Here is a 19,343-nt window from a genome sequence, read left to right on the forward strand (position 1 = left end):
AAGAGGAGCCAACGAATTATACAATTGCTTCTTTTTGTATATATGTATAGCGAAATAGACATAGCTTTCAATTGTATATGTATATCGAATTATACATATATATGTTTGCTATGGAGCGCAATTATGCAAACATTGCTATAACATACAAATATGATTTTTTTGTTTGCTATATGTGAAAGTTGCTCTATTAATTTATGTAATATTGTTGATTCGATATAAAGTTTAAGATTATTTTTAAAAAAAATTCATGATTAAAATATATTTTAAATATTTATATGAGTATAATTACAAGGCACAAGAGAAACACGCCATATAATTCGGGGTGTAACAGGGTGATTTGAATTAGTTATTGATCAAAATTAAAATCAAATTAATTTAGATAGTTTTAAAATTATAAAATTCAAATCAAATCAAATATAATATATATTTATCAATTTGATTTGGTTCTTCGATTTTTAATCATACACGAAAAAAAATAAAAATGTTACATTCAAAAAAGAGGGAAATGACGTGAATTTATGTAAAAGGAAATGAATTGTCTTCACGTCATTTTGGATCATACAATTCTTATACCCAAATTCCAATTATGTTTTACTTCTTACTTATATTGTTAGCTAATCCAGTGTACTAAACATCATAAACTGAATAATACATAAGCTATCGATATTGCTGGGACAAATAAAAGACGCATCATACCTAATTCTTTTTATTCAGAATGTTGCATTTTTTGTAAATAATTGTTAAAAATATATATATTATGTATATATAATTATACAACTTGAAATTTAAAATCCCACTTCTTGGTGAATTTGTAATTTAAATCATGATTCGAAATCAAACTTGAAAGTTTTGTTCACATTTCATAAACTAACATTGATATCAAATCAAAACTTCAAATTATAACCAAACGCCTCCCCAAGTGATTTCTTCTCATTTGCTCTAGTTTCGAAGATTAGAGTTACTCAATATCTGTATTAAAAGAAAGTAACATATATCATTGAAATAATCGAGATGCACGCAAACTAATCTGACCACAAAAGAAGGAGGGAAACTACAAACAAGCCATATTGACTACTCACATTGTAATGGTATTACATGCATTACAAATGAAACCCTTTCCACCTTTGAAAACTCTTGAATTCATTTCCTTGAGACATTGCCATACCAATCCCACTTTTTCCATCTTTCCCAATCCCTCTATAATACAATCTCCATTCATGATCTTGATCATCTCCATCCATTTCAACAAGATATGGTGATCCCACCCCTTCACTATCCCACCCCCCTTCTTCACATCTCTTCAACAATGGATCACTTTCTTCAACTCTTCTCCATCCCTTTAATCCATCAGAAGATATTGCCATCCCTATACTCTTCCTCCCATTTCCATCTACACCTTCATAAACCATCAAATACTTCCCATCTTTTCGATTTCGTATAACATGTGGATTCAACACTCCTAGTTCATCAAAACCACCAATACCTCCTCCTCCTCCTATAATCTTCCCTAGCTTTAACCATTTCATTCCATCTCTTGACCTTGCTATCCCAATTGCAAAACACCCTTTTTCGATGTCGTATGAATGGTAATACATTCTTAAATCACCATTACTATGGTAAACTACTTTTGGTGAACCTATAAACAAAGAATCCCATTCACCATCTAAACCAACATCAAATAAAGCACCAGAATGATGTTCCCCTTCAATTCTTGCCCAATGCCTACCATCTTGGCTCATTGCTAATCCGGGCAACGACTTATAAATCTCTCCATCTCCATTCTCAAATCGCGGTATATCTGAATCTTCTAAAGTTTCAATCTTTTCAGAACCAAAACCAGTATAGTAAAGCCAATAAACAGAGCTATTTGCTCTTACTTTAGCACTTGACATAATCACAACCTCACATGGCCTAATACTTTGTGTATCAAAACCCCACCAATTATCACCACAATTCAACACAATTTCACCTCTTTCCCAATGAACCCCATTACTAGAAACAGCTAAACCAATTGACTCTTTACCATTACTATCCCTCCCATGGTACCACATGTACCATCTCTCTTCATCATCACTAAGGTACCTTTTCACTACAGGTGAACCAATTTCAGAGCAATCCCAAGAATCTTTTTGCCCTAAATCAAAAACTAAACCCCGCGAAAACGATGAAATTGAAGGAGGTGGAGGTTGATTTGAAGTGGGTTGTGGTTGGATTCTTGAAATTGGGTCATTTAACAAGGATTCATCAGCTGCATTTTCTTGATTTGTGTTTGGTTTTGAACTGGATTGAGCTGGAAATAGTCTAATTCTTTTGGTTTTGAGTTGTTGGAAGATGGGTTTGGGTTGAAACCATGTTGGGGTTGGTAAAAATGTTAGCTTGGTGATTCTTGTTGGAGATGTAATGGAGTTTATGGCTTTGAGAGCAGCCATTGTTGATTGGTTTGTATAGTATTGTAGACGAAGAAGAAGGTAGAAATGAATGGCCAGCAAGAAACTGAAGTAACCATTCAGTATTTAACACCTCTCCAATTACTTTTTTTTTTCTTTTTGAAGAAAAATAACTTATATATGGTGAAATCTTAATACACTCGGTTGGTTGTTTATCGGAACTTTCATCTTATTAAGAAAGGTTTATTCTCACTTTATAATCTCGTTCCTCCGTCTTAACATAAAACACTCTAAAAGTTATATGTGAATATAGTGTTATCATATAGTTAACAATTTGAATGGTTGAATACTCACATGAAAGACGCACCTCTTGCACTCTTTTCGTTTCATATTACTTGCATGTTTCACTTTTCAAGAGTTAAACTTTACTAATCTTTGAAGATAAATCAAACTAAGATTAATTCAATATTTAAAAATTATAATTTCGATACGCAAAAACTAAAAGAAGTACTATATGTTACAATTTATCATATAAATATAATTAAGAAAAAAGTACATTTTAAAATATTTGTGGAAGCTCATATAATTTAACTTAAAGTGAAATATTTTATAACAAATGGAGTATTTATTTAGATGATGTAACTAACAATAGAGTAGCTATTACTATAGTCAAAGTGCCACAACCGAAAGTGAAAAAATGAAAACCAAAAGATAAATAAAGTGAAAAAAAAAATGATCTTTCAAGTTCAAGCTACAAGATTTCAATTGCCTACTTTCCTACTCAACCTCAAGGAAGGTATATTTACCCATATTACGATTGCCACTTTCACTATTAATGGTTCTTTTTTGTAAATTTATATTCCCGTCGTATAAAATTCACCTTTTAAAAAAAACAAATTATTATATTTATTTTAGTAAAATGATAAGTTTATATATATAATTTATAACTATATTTACATATATATGAGGAACTGCTACTTCGTCTGTCTATTTCTATAGATTTTGAACCTCCTTATTGAAAATTCTGGTTCCGCCGCTGGCGACAAGTGCTAGAAAGGATCAAGAGGAAGCATTGGAGGCAATTCTATAAAGAAGTGGCTGCAGTAGTTTGAAGTGTCATAGTTTATCACACTTGGAGGGCAAGAAACTGAAAGTTGTATAGAGGCACAATTATTAATAGTGAAATAGTAGTTACACAAATAAAAACAAAATTTACAGAGAGAATAACATTGTTCAGAGGATCTAAGAAAAGGCTCATAGATTTAGTAGGTTGATTCAACATTTTCTCATGTAACTAGTTTCTTGTCCAGTTGGAGGCTTAAAGACATAGAACCTTCTTAGAAGGTGGCTATGAATTTAAGTGCTCTATAAATGTAATGACCCTTTTGTTTGTTAATGGTATTTTTAGTTTACAAAAACTATATCAAATAATTATGTAGGTTTTCAATTTTATAAAAATGAACATTTTTTTAAAAATTAAATCATACCAAATTTACTTATATATGTATAAATATATGACACAAATATGATTAATTGCAATATATCTGATCAAGAATAAGTTATTATTTTTATGAGAAAAATAAAATTTATCCTAAAATATCATAATGAAGACATGCATAAACTCAAAGTGTGAATACAAACAAATGATTTGCTTTGATTAAAGTCTGATTACACCATTTATCTTAGCTATCATAAAATAGAAGTTTTTGTAAGAGCTTATCATTTGCTTAGTGATCAGGGCCATTGCAATTAATCTCATCATGGCATATTTCACCCCAATGGACAAGTACAAGTAATATTGTAGAGACAAATTATAGTTATTTAGCCTTAAGTGATGCATTGATCATAACTTTAACATGATCAGATGTGAAATCGATTTTTTGAGATCGAAACTAAAAAATCTAAGCTAAAATGATGATAAATTTATTGTATTATCTCTTACATGACATCAAAATAGGATATATGGTATTTTTCTTATACATCCTAACCTAAAAGGAAAACAAATATATATCCTAAACTTCCAATGAAAGTAAATATTCTATAGATTTTTTCTAAGTAAATAAAATATTCTACATTAATGCAAATCCTAAAACAAAAATAATAATATTATAAAGTATATCTAAATATATTTTAACATTTCCCCTCAACTTGAATCGGAACACTTTGATTTCTTCTTAAATTCAATTTCTTTGAGTCTTTCTCAATTACATGCTTCAAGTATTTTTCAGCTTCAATTGAAACATGTTCAAAGTTTTGCTCTCTATTGAGATTAATACATATAACTATTAAATATAATATATATTTAAGTAATTAACTTATTCACGTAATAAATACTTGAAACCACATATAAAGTTTTAATTTTTTTTTGAATAAGTGTTACCAGAAACATTTTTATCATGAATTCAAGTGTTCAATTGAAACAAATTTGTGACTTAAATGTCTCAATAAAATTCATCAACATATTTAACTAAACAATAATCTTATATTAGAGAAATGCAATTAAGTTATATCACAATCTTTTTTAATATTAATAATAAATAGAAATTGTAAAAAATAACAAAAAAAAAAAGACAAATATGATTTTATGGAAAAGATTTTGTAGAAGTCAATTCTATTTCACCCAAAAAAGAAAAAGAAAAAGAAGAAGAAGAAGAAGTCAATTCAGTTTACTTTTTTTTCCATTTTCTTCTCCACAACCTCACATCTCTGAAAAAAACTCCTCCAGCGTTATATTACCGGAACCAATTGAACCGGCACCGGAGAGAAACAAAAAAACCGTTCGCCGGAGAGAAGAGAGGGCGTTACTCGGAGAAGCCCTCTCAATCTCCGATCACGAAAAACCCCTAAAATTGCTAATTGATTTCATCATCGCAATCGTTCAATCATATGGTTAACATATTTTAATTTTTGATGCGCCGATCCAATGCCCGTAAAATAAATCGTGTTGATAACAAGAGTCAGACAATGGAATCGGCTAAATTGCAATACCGACCAAGTAGATCTTCTCATCGGAGTCCTAATCGGAATAGTTCTAAATCGAAATCGAGAATCTTTTGTTACACTTCGATAGTGTTTATTATTGCTTTTTTATGTTATGTTTTTGTGTTTTCGAGTCATGTTAGGTTTTCTGTGAAGAGGAAATATGGGATTGTGATTGATGGAGGAAGTACGGGGACGAGGATTCATGTGTTTGAGTATGAGGTTAGGAATGGGGTACCGGTGTATGATTTTGGGGATAAGGGTTTGGTTTCGATGAGGGTGAATCCGGGGTTATCGGCTTATGCTGAAGAACCGGAGATGGCGAGTGAATCAGTGGGGAAGTTGGTGGAGTTTGGGAAGCAAAATGTACCTCAGGAATATTGGAGTTCGACAGAGATTAGGTTGATGGCTACTGCTGGAATGAGGTTATTGGATTCGGGTGTACAGGAGAAGATTTTAGAAGTGTGTCGAGGGGTACTGAGGGATTCGGGTTTAAAGTTTATGGATGATTGGGCTTCTGTTATTTCAGGTATGAGGAATGTGTTTGCATTTCACTTCTGTTGGTTGTCCCATGTTGAGTTGTTTTGCATTTTTTTGATCAATTCAATTTGAAAGTTGCTGTCTTTGAGTTACAGTTGACATTTTTATTGGTTTTCCCTATAGTTTTTGACACTTTATTTATGTCTTTGTGATGTAGTTATATAACTCTGTCCATATGACTTCGTAAAGCATATAGCACGGATAAAAGAGGAAGCTTGTGGTAGTGGTAGGTTGAAGGCCAGGCTAAAGAATGTAACTACTAATTAAAAGCTTAATGACTATAAGTCTTGCATCTCCTTGATGCCTTTCTAATACAACATCTTACTTCATAAAAAAAAAGCTTAATGACTATAAGTCCTTAGAGTGCCAAATTCAAATTGTAAATTTGGAAATCAATGATCAGCGGAACGCTAGTTTGTTCTTAAAAAGAAGTCCTTTGAGTGGTGAATTAGAACGGAAAACAACTGCCCTCATCAAGTTTAGAATTTAACCTACTTTGTTTATTGATATATATAGTCTTTTTTGTTTGAGTTGCAAACATTGATTGGTTATAGTAATACCCATTTGATTTTTCTGAACTAAAGAATATAGCTCCAATCCTTTTGACACTAAAACCAAAATGGTAGTACACTGAAGCCAGATTGAAGCAAGCTATGACTGTAGATCCTGTAGGTAAAGTTTCTGATGGTAAGAGAATATTCTGGTTCTATGACTGTAGATCCTGTAGGTATTTCTGATGGTAAGAGAATATTCTAGTTCTCTACATTTGACTTTGTGTTGATTTAAGTTGCCATGCACTCCCATTTTCTTTATAAATATTTGTAGTCTCTGACAATTGCTAGTTGCCTAATAAGGTTTGAGGGAAATGCTAGAATCTGCCCCTCTTGTCACATTAACTTTTCCTATGATGTATGCTGTAATGACATTTTAGCTTCTGTATACCTGTGAACCTCTTGGTTGAAAGTATGCAAACACTTCATTGTAGAGTACAACCGTTGCTTCCTGTTAGCAAAATTAATATCATATTTTTTATTGATTGTAGGATCTGATGAGGGTTTATATGCCTGGGTTATTGCTAATTATGCCCTTGGTACTCTTGGTAGTGATCCTTTGCAAACAACTGGGATAATTGAACTTGGTGGTGCATCTGCGCAGGTTGATCTCATCATTTTGAAATATCAATTTTTCATCACTCTGGGGATGCTTTAGGCTTATTGTATTCCAGGCACTCTTGTCATTTTCTTTTAAATAGAGTGTCAGTAATCACACTAAAGCTCACAGAAAAAATTAATTGCACAACCAATAGTCTTTCTTGTGTTTTCTCTGCATTTGAAATTATTTTTCAGTTTGCATGAAGTAACTCCAGGATAAGAGCATGAATGTTACTATAACTTTTGCTGTCTGATCTATTCAGGTAACTTTTGTTTCTAACGAGCCTATGCCCCCAGAATATTCTCGTACCATTAAATTCAGGAACTTTACCTACAGGATCTACAGTCATAGCTTGCTTCAATTTGGTCAGGTAACTTTTATTTCCTTGTTAGTTATTAATCATGATCAGTGCAAAAATTTCCTTTATCCTTTTATTCTCTGAACTTTAGCGTGGCTGGTAACTACATGATCAAATATGCTACTGTATTCTGCACTGCATGCTAAATGTTGTGAAATTGGTAGCTGATAATTCGATGTTATTAGGAGCACTTCTGTCCTCAGGACTCAACATCTCACAGGTATTTGATCTAGTGTAAGAGTGAGGTGTGTGATTTGTGGATTAGCCGCACATCACTAGTACAAGTCCAGCCTCAGACTAGAACTTGGTATTTAAGTAGAGAAGGGTAGAGGGGCAGACTCATTATTCCTGAATTTAAAACCGTGCTCTAGCTGGCCCTCAAAAATTTCTTGGTTATTTAAAATACAAAAAAAGTAGATGATCAAGATTTTGCTGCAGAATTAGTCAGAAATTAAATAGTAAGCATTTCTAGTAACACTGAATTTGATGTTCTCTTCTTATCACTTATATGCATCTAAAGGACTTTTTGAAGTTGTTTTGCAAGACAAGTTTGAGTATCCTGACCTGGTTTTCGTCCATCTTTTCCTTTTATCTGTGAAACATCTATAGATATCTGTTAAGATTTCGTCGCTTTTGATGTTTTGCAGAACGTTGCATTTGACTTACTCCTGGAGTCCCTTGTTGCGAGGGGACACCATCAAGGTAATGTGGAATCTCTTTTCATTTAATTATATATGAACTTCAAGTACTTCATGGTGTGATGTTAATTGATTCTATTGTTGCATTATTTTTCTGACTTTCACAAGATGAACACAGAGATTTGATTTAAGTGTTAGAGCTTTTGATAGTTGCGTAAGTAATTTAGTGAAATTGTACACTTGAGCTTTTTACTTTTCTAAACTCCCAAATTTGTGGATAGCTAAATATACTGTTTCCTCATTGATTCAGAAGCCCACCCCTACTGCATCCCCACAACCAAAAGCATATAATAAAAGGATTAAATAAATAAAAGAATTGAAAAAACTAAAGTAAATGATACTTTATTTAATCATTCAACATTTGAAAGTGATTTGTTATATTATCCAATTGACATTTTTGAGGAATGCTACAGTTGTAGTATTGCTTTAGTTAGCATCTTTCTTCCTGGGTAGACTGATGTATCAGTTCTCATGCTTTTTTTTTTGTTGGATTAAATAAGGCATCAGTTCTCATGGTTCTGCAAGTACAAATTTATATTCACAGATTTGTTTTCTGTTTCCATCAATGCAGCTCCTGAAAGTGTTAAGCTGATGGATCCTTGTTCTCCTAAAGGATACCCACACAACTTAATGTCATTGAAGCTCTCCCCCAGTAGTTTATCAGATAGGACTAGGCACCTATCATCTCTTTATCCCAGCGGTAACTTCTCAGAATGCAGGTCTGCCTCACTATCATTGTTGCAGAAAGACAAAGGTTTGCTTTTCCTTTTACCTGTAATAGAAAATATGCAATGTTAACTTTAACTTATTTTCGACCAGACATTCCTTTCATTTGAAACTACTTAATGAAGCTCTTCTTCTTACATCATGCAGAGAGTTGCCCTTATAAAAGCTGCTACATTGGATCTACATTTATGCCCAAGCTCCAGGGGAATTTTTTGGCTACAGAAAATTTTTTCTACACTTCCAGGGTGCACATTCATCTTGTGATTATGCCTATGTGTTGATAAAGTTGGCATTCTGTTGTGTTATTTATGGTTGTATCTTGCTTTTGATGTGCTAAAAGATGGTTTTTTTGTATTCTGAACAGTTTTTTGGTTTGCCCCCAAAAGCTTTTCTTTCTGATCTTATGGCTGCTGGGAAAAGTTTTTGTGAAGAGGACTGGTCAAGTTTGAAAAGCAAATACCCCTCCCTTCAAGAGGAGGACTTGCATCGTTATTGCTTCTCTTCAGCGTATATATTGGCATTACTTCATGATAGTCTTGGAATTGCTTTGGACGATGATAGGTACTTACTGATTTTGATTTCCTTCTTTGTATATCCTTTTTAATACTTCCTGCTATCTTCTTGACTTAAGAAGAAAGATTAAACACTCTGCTGCTTGCTTTTCACATAGCTTTCCAAGTTTTAATGATGTAGTCTTGGTTAAGTATCTTATCTACTGTTCCCCCTTCTTCTTGAGGCTTGCCTCTTCTTTCATAAAGGGAATAGTTAAAATCTACTGAAAAACATAGATGAGAAGAGAATCTTACGTCATCAAAAAAAAAACATAGATGAGAAGAGAAAAGTAGGAGTCAACAAAAAGGAAATGAAGTTCCGGTGAAGCATAAAAATTTATACGTTTTACTTCCAAATCTGTTGGAAGAAATATAGTTAATATATATTTTAGCATCCCACTTAATTCAAGTATATGTTTGAGCAGGATTGGATATGCTAATCAAGTTGAAAACATTCCACTTGATTGGGCATTGGGAGCATTCATCTTGCAGAGCACAGCTGAGTTGGACAAAGAGCATTCTGGGTGGTTTGCAAATATGTTCAGTGAGGACTCTCTCATTTTGCTTCTCTTCTTTGCCTTTTTCATTTTGGTGATGTTCACCGCATGGTATGTGTCAAAGTGGAGAAAGCCACAATTGAAGACTGTGTATGATCTAGAGAAAGGAAAGTACATAGTCACACGTGTTGGTAGATGTTCATAGATTGTTTTATAGGAGTAAAAGCCATTTTCCTGCATCTGTGGATAAGGCGAAAGGACCAAAGTGGATCATCAACTACCTCATCCAAGAATCTCTGCACACTTTGTTGCTTGGTACCCCGAGCTAAAGATGCTATACTTGGGCGAGGTCAGATCAATCTTATGGGACTGTTGAAGTGAGGTTGATACAAAGGCGTCTCTATTTATTGTTATGAAGCAGAAAAGCTTCCGGTAAGAATGTTATAGTCGGTATGAGGAAGCAGATACTAGAAACTTAGAAGAGCTGGTCTTGTTTGGTTGCTCACCAAGGATACCATTTACACTATAGTCATTACTCATTAACACATTTCCTTTACAAAGTAGTTGCCTTTATCCCCTGGAGGGGGTGGTGTAGAACTAAAGATTTCTCATGGGTGGTAAATAATTTGAATTTGTTCAATTGGACAAGCTAAGCTTTATGTTAATGTAGAGTTTTACGCGTCTTCATCGCTGGACTCTCTCATATTGAATGCTGCTGATATTGCCCTTGCTATTCATTATTAAGACGGTAGTCGAAAGTTTACATTTTTACAAACTTGAGGAATTGAAAATATACAAATCTAAAGTTTTGAAACTGTAACTGTTGTGAAACAACTTGACAAAGTTATTATGTATAGCTCCAAAGGTTGCGACTGAATTTTCTTTTTTACACCCATAAGTTAAAGATGTGTGTGGGGCATGTTTGGCCCATCAATCATTGTTTGCCTTTAAAGTATAAAATGATTGGTATGTGTCTTTCTGGTTCATTATTTTTAGGGACAAATTTTGAAAAGAAAAGATTGGATAAATAATTAATTTGGTATAGATATAATCGTTTCAAAATATGATATAAAAATGAAAAACAACAAGATTCATGTCAAATGAACTTCATTCCTTTTTATAGGAAAAGCTTAAGCACTAACCCAAATATTGTGGGGATATATGCTATAGGGTGTATTCTTTTAACTCGTGTGGGTTATCTTTTTATATTTCAACTCTTCTTGATAAATATTTTAAAATGGAATTTTCCCGAAATGAATTCATACTAATCGAGCTTTTGATGAAGTCAATCAAAGAAGTTCTCTCGTGGACTATGTGAAGACTCTATTCTTTCTATACTCTCTTTATTTGCTCCTTTCGGCCTTGCGATCTTAGTTTCGTTGATAATTTTACGATATACCTAATATAAAAAGACATTTAAAGTCCCCATCACTCACCCAATACCATCTAGATTGATTCGTATATAAAAGGGAAAAAAAAGTTTAGCATCCCATAAAAGACCACAATTTGACAATGCTACCCTTTTCCTCAATTAAATTCTAAGCCGTTGAAATATAACATTATTAAAAAGGAGTTCAAAGTCACTATTGATCAATCACTATCTTCATTTATTTATTAAAAAATCCAAAAATTTTGAAGCTGCCTAGCACCAAAACCAAGGCAGACAAAACGAGCCGTTGTAAATAAAAAAAAATTGACTTTTACGTATATTATGCGTATGCAGTATATACTCATACACATGGTATTCATGCTACAGTGATGGATCTAGAATCGCAAGGTGTTCATTTTAATATCTCGACAAAAAATTAAAATATATATATAAATTTATTACTCCTAAATACGAGATTAGAGGTTGTTGAGGTATTAAAATTAAATTCTTTCGAACCCTTTAGTGAAAATACGGAATTTCGATACTGTTGATGCATATAAAACCTGTAAAGCGAAGATAAATAGAGAGATCCCCAAATTCTCTTTTTTAACAAGGAAGAAAAGAAAGCTTAACCAAAAAAGTGCAGAAAACAACAAACAAACCGCGATAATTCAGTGGTTCCTTAGTTCTATTTTGGTATATTTTTCGGACAAATCTAAGATAAATACTATAATTAGCAAACACCGTTCAATTTGTTCCGCTACAAATCCGCAGAATTTTTTGGGTTTTTTCTCTTTCCATTTCCTGAATTTCTTCATTTTCCCAGGTATGATTCCTTTTTTTGCTCTTTTTTTTTGGTTTAATTTGAATTTAGGCTGTGAATTTTGAGAAATATCTTGATGTTGCCGAGATTTTTGGGTTCATGGGTCAATTTTGTGTTTAGGGTTTGTTTTTTCGTGAATTTTTGTGACCATTGGAAAGAAATGAAATTAGATTAGTTTGAATTGAGAAGAAGTAGTTGATGTTAAAGAAAGATCTTAACTTTCGTTGTTTATTGAATTGGGAAGTGATTATTGGTAAATTTGGTGTAGGAATTGTGTTGTTTTTTTATCTGGGTTTTTAGAATGGGAGATTGTTTGGTAGTGCATACGGATCGTCTTGTGAAGGCTAATGGAGCTGAGATTATGGATGGGAAGAATCCTGAAATGGTGGGGTCTTCGTCGGCAATAGCTGTAGATGAGAAGAAGGTGCTGGAGGAGGAGGAGGAGGAGGAGGAGGGTGATGAGGAGGTGCCGTTAATTGGTAGAGCAGAGTGCAGGATTTGCCAGGAGGAGGATTCTTTGGACAAGTTGGAGAGCCCATGTGCTTGCAGTGGAAGCCTCAAGGTGAAATCTTTTTCTCGTTTGGTTTTACTTGCAGGAGAATCTGATCATTTTATTGTTATATGAAAATGTTTACAGGACAAAAGGAAATGTGGGGTTAGATTTTCTTCTTTTCTTTGTTTTCTTCATATGTGCCTTGAAATTAGAAGCACTTGTGCTTGCATTTGAGTTCAGTTTGATCACCTCCAGATACTGTTTAAATTAGTGATACTCGATAAGTGGATCCCAACTTGTTTGGCGCAAGTAGATATCATCAATATTGATGTGGTGATATCTTGGATGCCATGGTAAGAGGGGGGGCTATGATGTGTGTGTGTGTAGCTTTGCATGATGATGGTGAGCGTTTTTCTGGTGTTTTCTCTTTTTTCACTCTCTTTGTACCTCAGTATCATGTATTCCCTATTCCCTGTGTTTCAAAATGAATGGCCTAGTTTCCTTTTTAGTCTCTTTAAAAAAGAATGACCCATTTCCTTTTTTGGCAACACTTTAATTTCAACTTTCCACTTGACATGTTTAGGGCCACAAGATAAAGGACATTTTGGTACATTTGACATAACTTTAATTTAGAACCACAAGACTGTCGTTCTAAAACTCTTAAACTCTGTTCCAAGTCAAACTAGGCCATTCTTTTCTTAAACTCCGTTCCAAGTCAAACTAGGCCATTCTTTTCTTAAACTCCGTTCCAAGTCAAACTAGGCCATTCTTTTCTTAAACTCCGTTCCAAGTCAAACTAGGCCATTCTTTTCTTAAACTCCGTTCCAAGTCAAACTAGGCCATTCTTTTCTTAAACTCCGTTCCAAGTCAAACTAGGCCATTCTTTTTGAAACAGAGGGAGTACTTCTTTTCAAGACTGTCGTTGGGAGCCCTTTTCAAGCAAGCTTGATTTCGCTTGAGTTGTGATTATCCCCCATAATGAGCCCAGACATGACCCTTACTCCTGTTAACAGAATGTATCCTGCTATGTGATATAGTCATATCACATTCTACTTTCACTTCAGGAACTCTTTGATTCCGTAGCAGCACTTATTGAGCTATAGCTGTAATATCCTTGCCACTGCTGTTCTCGTGTTGCAGTTGCTTTCTTTTTATACATCTTCACCCTCAAAAGTTTTTTCCTGCTTACAATTCAATTTTTTCTACTTATTCTCACTTTAATTGCATAGATGGTAGTACTTTTCTTCTTTGCATTGTTTCCATTTTACTATACAGTAAGTTATGTGATTTTCTTCAATTGTCTGATAATGTTGTTTTCTGTCTCGCTTGCTTTGTTTTCTTTCAATTTGTGTCTCTGCTAATTATTTTGGGGGGAAACGTTTACTGCAGTACACACACCGAACATGCGTTCAACACTGGTGCAATGAGAAGGGGGATATTACTTGTGAGATTTGCCATCAGGTATGTGTCAATCTCCCAGTTGGTTTCCAACTCTCCATATTGTCTTGTGTCTCCATTCTATGTGAGAGTACTCCTGCTTGAGCCATTGAGTTCAAATCACAAGATTCTCTTCCCCTCTTGAATTACCCTTAGGAGTAGTTTGGTAAGTAAGATGGGTATATGTTATATACAGTCCATTGAGATTAGATCATAATCATATGAGATGATATGTGGAGAATTATTGGCCCGGATGTCTGGCTTGCTGATTTTACACAAGTCACATAGTACTTTCATGTGTCACATTAGTGTGAAAGGACAAGGATAAATTACTAGTACTCCTATTTCAGAAATGATGTGGCAGCACTCAAGGATATGACCCAGCAGTCAATGAAACTGCAATTTAAGACCATAATTCAAATCCTAGCAGAGTCAAAAAAAGCTAAGTGATTTATTTCCATCTGTACTAGTGGGTGTAGTGAGTATTATGTGGATTAGTCAAATTGTGTGCAAGATGGCTTGGGCACCACCACTTTAAAAAGTTAGTGTGTGGCACTCACCTTTCCCTTCCCCGTAGTTTGAGAAATTACACGACCAATCCTTTTGTTCAAGTTGCATAGTTAGATATCTTTTGTCACCTTCTTTCCGGTGTGGTGAATACTGAACCTAAAAATAATAATGCAAGTTAAATATATTTATAAGGATCTTTTTTCCCTTTTGTGAAGGAATGAACTGGTAGGGGTCATCAATGCCTAACCCCCTTACCACAAAGGTGGTTTTTGATATAAAAAAAAGGGATCTTCTTGCCATGAGATCCTTTGCATCCATCCCTCTCATTCATGATGATTATGCAAGTTGACTATTTTAGTTTAAAACTGAACTATCCTTATTTTAAAATCAATATATATTGGCCCTATAATTGCTTAATTTTGTATCATCAAGCTTAGTTTGTTTTTTCAAGACAATGAAGTTTGGATATGTATTTGTCTCTTGGAGCATTCACCTATAGTTGTCTCTCTCTCTTGCTTAGCCCTATTCTGTAGTGCTTTGACAATCAACATATCTCTTAAATAAATAGCTCGACGTGATGATTTCAGAGAAACTTGAGAGTCTGGACCTGATACATTTGAAATTCTTCCCTTTAATCTTGATGCTCATTAGATGATTTCTTTTCTGATTAGTTTCATTTTCAATTGCAATTTGCAGCAATACCAGCCTGGTTACACTGTTCCTCCTCGACCTGTGGCTGAGGAGACAATTATTGATATTGGGTGAGTTTAAGTTGGTTCATCTTTCATTTGTTTATATACTACTAATTTGGTTGTAAATTCTCTTTTTTTCTGTAACCTTTTTTCAATTCAAACAAGCCATGATTAATGTTTTGACCTCTTTGGTTGTGATTTTAGCTAGTCGGTGTGGAATTAGTCATGAGGTTTGACCAATTTACATTCTTTTTATGATGGTGGTGCCCGGGCCAGCTTGCGTGCACCTTGACTAATTCCACTAAGTATCTGCTACCTCCCAAGGATAATTTTGTCCACCAAGGCTTGGGCAGATGAATGAAAAATCACCTAGTGTTTTTTTGTTGTCTCTGCTGATATTTGAACTATAGAGACCTCATGGTTCTCCCTCACTTCACTGACCACTAGGCCTCAAGGGTGTAAACTACACACTTTTACAGCTTTTAAACTAATTTTAAGCCTTCATATTTTGGTGCAGGGGAGGATGGCAAATCTCTGGCACTCCTTTGAATTTACATGATCCTCGCGTCTTGGCAATTGCAGAGGCTGAACGCCAACTTCTGGAAGCTGAATATGATGATTACAATTCTGCAAATGCAAGTGGTGCAGCATTCTGTCGATCTGCTGCTTTAATTGTAAGCCCTTGGACTTACTTATTTCCTAAGATAACATTGTGAGCCTCTTTACCTAGTATTTGTGTCATTGCCTCATTCACTTTTTGGTTCACTTTCAAGCAGTGGGTAAATGCTCCTTAAGTTGAATTTCAGTTAAAAAAATACACTAATCCAATTCAGGGTTTTGTTTATCTAACTGATATTTTAGGCATGTAAGAACAAAAAATGTTTTTACAGATACAAATGTTTCTTTTTTCCCACTTCGGTTAAATGTTTTTTTTATTTCCGAAGTTCGTTTTTTCACATTTTAATTGGTTTAGAAAAAGAAATGAGAAGAGATACGAATCAAAATGCAGAGTACTGTATTGCTTGCTCAAGCTTTATATACCTGAACCCCATTACTTCAAAAAGATTGGCCGTCTCAATCTCTGGTGATCTGTCTCGACTGGTCTCTCCTTTATGTCTAGGATTCGTGACCATAGCTTGTTTATTTCCAATGATATGGACCATCTTGTATACTTAGTCTATCCCTCCCCCGTTCTGCCCACAATCTGATGACTGTCCAGTCTTAAATGATAATTTTCATTGACAGTTGATGGCTCTTCTACTCTTGCGCCATGCATTACCAATGACAGAAACGGATGGAGACGATGAAGATCCAACTGCTTTCTTTTCGGTAAGTTGGCTAGCTGTACACCTATATGGTTGCCATTTTTATATTCCTCTTTAAAAAGGTTTCTTCTTAACGGTGGATCTAACTGATCCATCTCTGCAGCTTTTCTTACTTCGGGCAGTTGGCTTTCTTTTACCCTGCTACATCATGCTCTGGGCCATCAGCATTTTGCAGCAGCGCAGGCAAAGAGAGGTGGGTGTTAGTTTTGCTAGTCCCGCATCAATGAATTGTTTTCGAGATAGTGTGCTGTGCACGTCTATATTTAGCTACAACTGATGTAAAAAACTCGTATTCATTGTTTGGTTGAGCAGGAAGCTGCAGCATTGGCAGCAACACAATTTGCAGTTGTGTTACACTCTGGACAGCCGAGAAGTGTACAGTTTACCATAGCATCAGCTGCACCAGCAACACCAGCAGCGCCTGCTTCAGTGGATAACGTTTAAACAATAAGACGATCGCGCTTGATCTCTTATTTTGAAGCTAAATCCTGCCTTATGCTTGATTTGTTTGTCTGTATTATGAACTATATCACCATATCTCATCTTTTACTAAAAAAATTATGTGTCACTAAGTTGTATATTAATCGTATCATTTAACATCTATGTATGACATTTTTGATTAACCTTTCTTGTGCCCATAAAGAATTGTCTTATTATTCTCTTCCTATCTTCGGGATTACATATATATATATGTTCATAAAACTATGATAGAACTCATCTATTTTATTGTTATTATTATTTGTATAGAATTTCTGACAAGTGTAAGTGACTAATAACATTTTAAGGGATATCGTTTTAAGGGTGTCCTGTGGAATTAGTCGAGTTGAGCAAAAGCTGGCTTGGACACCATAGTCATGATTTTTGAAACCACAAAAATGTAGTTTGTAATATTGTACTAAGTTTATAATTTGAACTCAAGTCTTCTTATAAAAAAGGTTAAAAGGGTCAAATTTACTTGTGTATTATTTGAAATTGATCAATTTTGCCTTATTTTAAGATTTTCGGTCTAAATATTAAGTTGGCACTAAAAAGTTGACAATTATTTTCAACTATACTCCAAGAAATCAATCTATTTTTATTAAATAAGAATAACTTAATAATTTATACTTTGTATTTATTGTTTTTCTTAACAGTTGTGAAAAGAGCTAAAACGACAGTTAAAATGGGACGAAGAATATCTTTCTAACATAGACAACTCCCTAACAAACTCAACTAATATCACTATCAAATTCAGTAATCTTGTGGCTTACATTTCTTTTAAAGGTTTTTGAGGGTTAAAAAGGAGTGGTAATTTTTAAGGATTTGAGAATATAGAAAAGTTGTCCATGTTATAGGATCTATTTTTATACAACCAAATATGATGTTAAAGTAGAGCAAAGCATCTTCTTTAAACACTTGTATTTTTTTTTGGTAAACATTCTCTTTGCAGTGTCCCACTCTTTGTTTGTTCAAATTTTAAACTTTAACAAAAGATTATTATTGTCTTTGAGCCCACTAATTATCTAAAGCTTGTTGTTTTCTAACATTAATTTATGTCTTAAAAATCATTTGCCATTTTTATGTCCTTGTGTTTGCTTAGCAGATAAGGACTCTGTTCTGTTTGGTTGGATTTCTCTTGTACTATACCACACAAAAGAGACGAATTCAAAATTTGAAATTAATCAATGAGGTAAATTGCATGGATATCTAATTTTGACATCGTTATTTAACTTGTATTTCTCTTTTAAAAAAAATACACATATAGTCACTTTCGACAACTTCAGATATAAGGTATTTGGAGTTGATTCTGACAAAGTCTAACTTCAGAGTTCAGACATACGGTCTAAGTTTCAAATGGGTGAAGTTCAAGCAAAAATAACTGAATATTAGGCAAAAATTACTGAACTTTAGTCATATAGGGTTGATGCTCAGACAAAAATGACTGATTTTCTCAAGTCTAACTTCGAACACCACATATTTGAAATGGGTATAAAAAAAATGATAAAATGGATACATTAAAAATAAAATAAAAATGGATACACATGAGTTTCTTTTGGCTTTTTGTTGGATGTACTTCGTTATAAGCTAAATTTTCTTATCGAAAATCTTGATTTCGCCGTTAGATCTTAGTTGTCAATAAGACAATTTAATTGAAAATACTATATCTGGATTGGAATATGGATCCAATCTTCTTCTTGTCCAAATTAGTAAAAAGTTCTTAAGGGCATAGGATGAAATCATGAAAGCCCCTTCAAGATTCTCAACTTTAAGACGAGTATATCTAATAAGTATGCCAACCTTGAGTTAGAAAATGTGCAGTACAAGCAAATAAATAGGTCCCTCCCAACACATAAATAAACCTACTTTTATTGCTCTTTATATTTATTTGATTGGATACGAAGTTTATAACAATACGAAGAAGACTTTTGAAGTTATGTTGAATGTTGCATTAACGGAGCAAATTATTTCCAAACGAAAGGTTCTTCATTACTAACTTTGATTACGGGAATGACTTAGTGGTCAATCGAATATGCTGAAAATGATAAAGAAGCAAAGATAATAATATTAAGTGATTTTTCCCTATATGTACTCCAAACCTTACTTGATAGAGTTATGCGATATTTGAGTGGGTGAAAGATTACAAACACTCTTTTATAAAATAATCGTGATGCATGTAAATTGATCCGAACATCATAATTATGAAAAAAGTTAGATATTCCAATCATTCTATCACACTTGGTGATGTTTTATACAAAAAAGCTTTATATACTATGACAAGACAAAAGGTAAAAGTGAGCAGAGAGCACCAATGAAAGTGAAAACATGC

General features: G+C 33.8%; 3 protein-coding genes across 3 annotated transcripts; 2 read left to right on the forward strand and 1 right to left on the reverse strand.

The window, feature by feature from the left end:
- Positions 1–943: 943 nt before the first annotated feature.
- Positions 944–2,512, reverse strand: LOC102581775 (uncharacterized). Its single transcript, XM_015312189.1, has one exon. It carries the CDS (start codon positions 2,427–2,429, stop codon positions 1,101–1,103), a length of 1,329 nt encoding a protein of 442 aa, XP_015167675.1. The 5' UTR covers positions 2,430–2,512; the 3' UTR covers positions 944–1,100.
- A 2,503-nt stretch (positions 2,513–5,015) lies between these two features.
- Positions 5,016–10,575, forward strand: LOC102582098 (probable apyrase 6). The gene is made up of 8 exons (XM_006355069.2): positions 5,016–5,895; positions 6,949–7,061; positions 7,321–7,428; positions 8,064–8,118; positions 8,686–8,868; positions 8,988–9,085; positions 9,205–9,401; positions 9,817–10,575. The coding sequence occupies exons 1-8, from the start codon at positions 5,298–5,300 to the stop codon at positions 10,091–10,093; spliced, it is 1,629 nt and encodes a 542-aa protein (XP_006355131.1). The 5' UTR covers positions 5,016–5,297; the 3' UTR covers positions 10,094–10,575.
- Positions 10,576–11,752: 1,177 nt separating this feature from the next.
- LOC102582422 (uncharacterized) lies at positions 11,753–17,164 on the forward strand. The gene is made up of 8 exons (XM_006355070.2): positions 11,753–12,083; positions 12,349–12,642; positions 13,963–14,034; positions 15,217–15,281; positions 15,730–15,886; positions 16,458–16,541; positions 16,641–16,730; positions 16,850–17,164. Exons 2-8 carry the CDS (start codon positions 12,382–12,384, stop codon positions 16,979–16,981), a joined length of 861 nt encoding a protein of 286 aa, XP_006355132.1. The 5' UTR covers positions 11,753–12,083; positions 12,349–12,381; the 3' UTR covers positions 16,982–17,164.
- The last annotated feature ends 2,179 nt before the right edge of the window (positions 17,165–19,343 follow it).

The sequence above is a fragment of the Solanum tuberosum genome, unplaced genomic scaffold (genome assembly GCF_000226075.1).
Source record: "Solanum tuberosum cultivar DM 1-3 516 R44 unplaced genomic scaffold, SolTub_3.0 scf00192, whole genome shotgun sequence".
NCBI classification, from domain to species: Eukaryota; Viridiplantae; Streptophyta; class Magnoliopsida; order Solanales; family Solanaceae; genus Solanum; species Solanum tuberosum.

What these genes read in the sequence shown, in the direction of transcription:
- LOC102581775 (XM_015312189.1), bottom strand. Translation starts at nt 2,429, where the DNA reads ATGGCTGCTCTCAAAGCCATAAACTCCATTACATCTCCAACAAGAATC.
- LOC102582098 (XM_006355069.2), top strand. Translation starts at nt 5,298, where the DNA reads ATGCGCCGATCCAATGCCCGTAAAATAAATCGTGTTGATAACAAGAGT. An exon ending in TTGGGCTTCTGTTATTTCAG is followed by an intron (nt 5,896 to 6,948) that starts GTATGAGGAATG and finishes TATTGATTGTAG; the next exon opens with GATCTGATGAGGGTTTATAT. An exon ending in ATTTTTTCTACACTTCCAGG is followed by an intron (nt 9,086 to 9,204) that starts GTGCACATTCAT and finishes TATTCTGAACAG; the next exon opens with TTTTTTGGTTTGCCCCCAAA.
- LOC102582422 (XM_006355070.2), top strand. Translation starts at nt 12,382, where the DNA reads ATGGGAGATTGTTTGGTAGTGCATACGGATCGTCTTGTGAAGGCTAAT. An exon ending in CTTGTGAGATTTGCCATCAG is followed by an intron (nt 14,035 to 15,216) that starts GTATGTGTCAAT and finishes TGCAATTTGCAG; the next exon opens with CAATACCAGCCTGGTTACAC. An exon ending in GAGACAATTATTGATATTGG is followed by an intron (nt 15,282 to 15,729) that starts GTGAGTTTAAGT and finishes ATTTTGGTGCAG; the next exon opens with GGGAGGATGGCAAATCTCTG.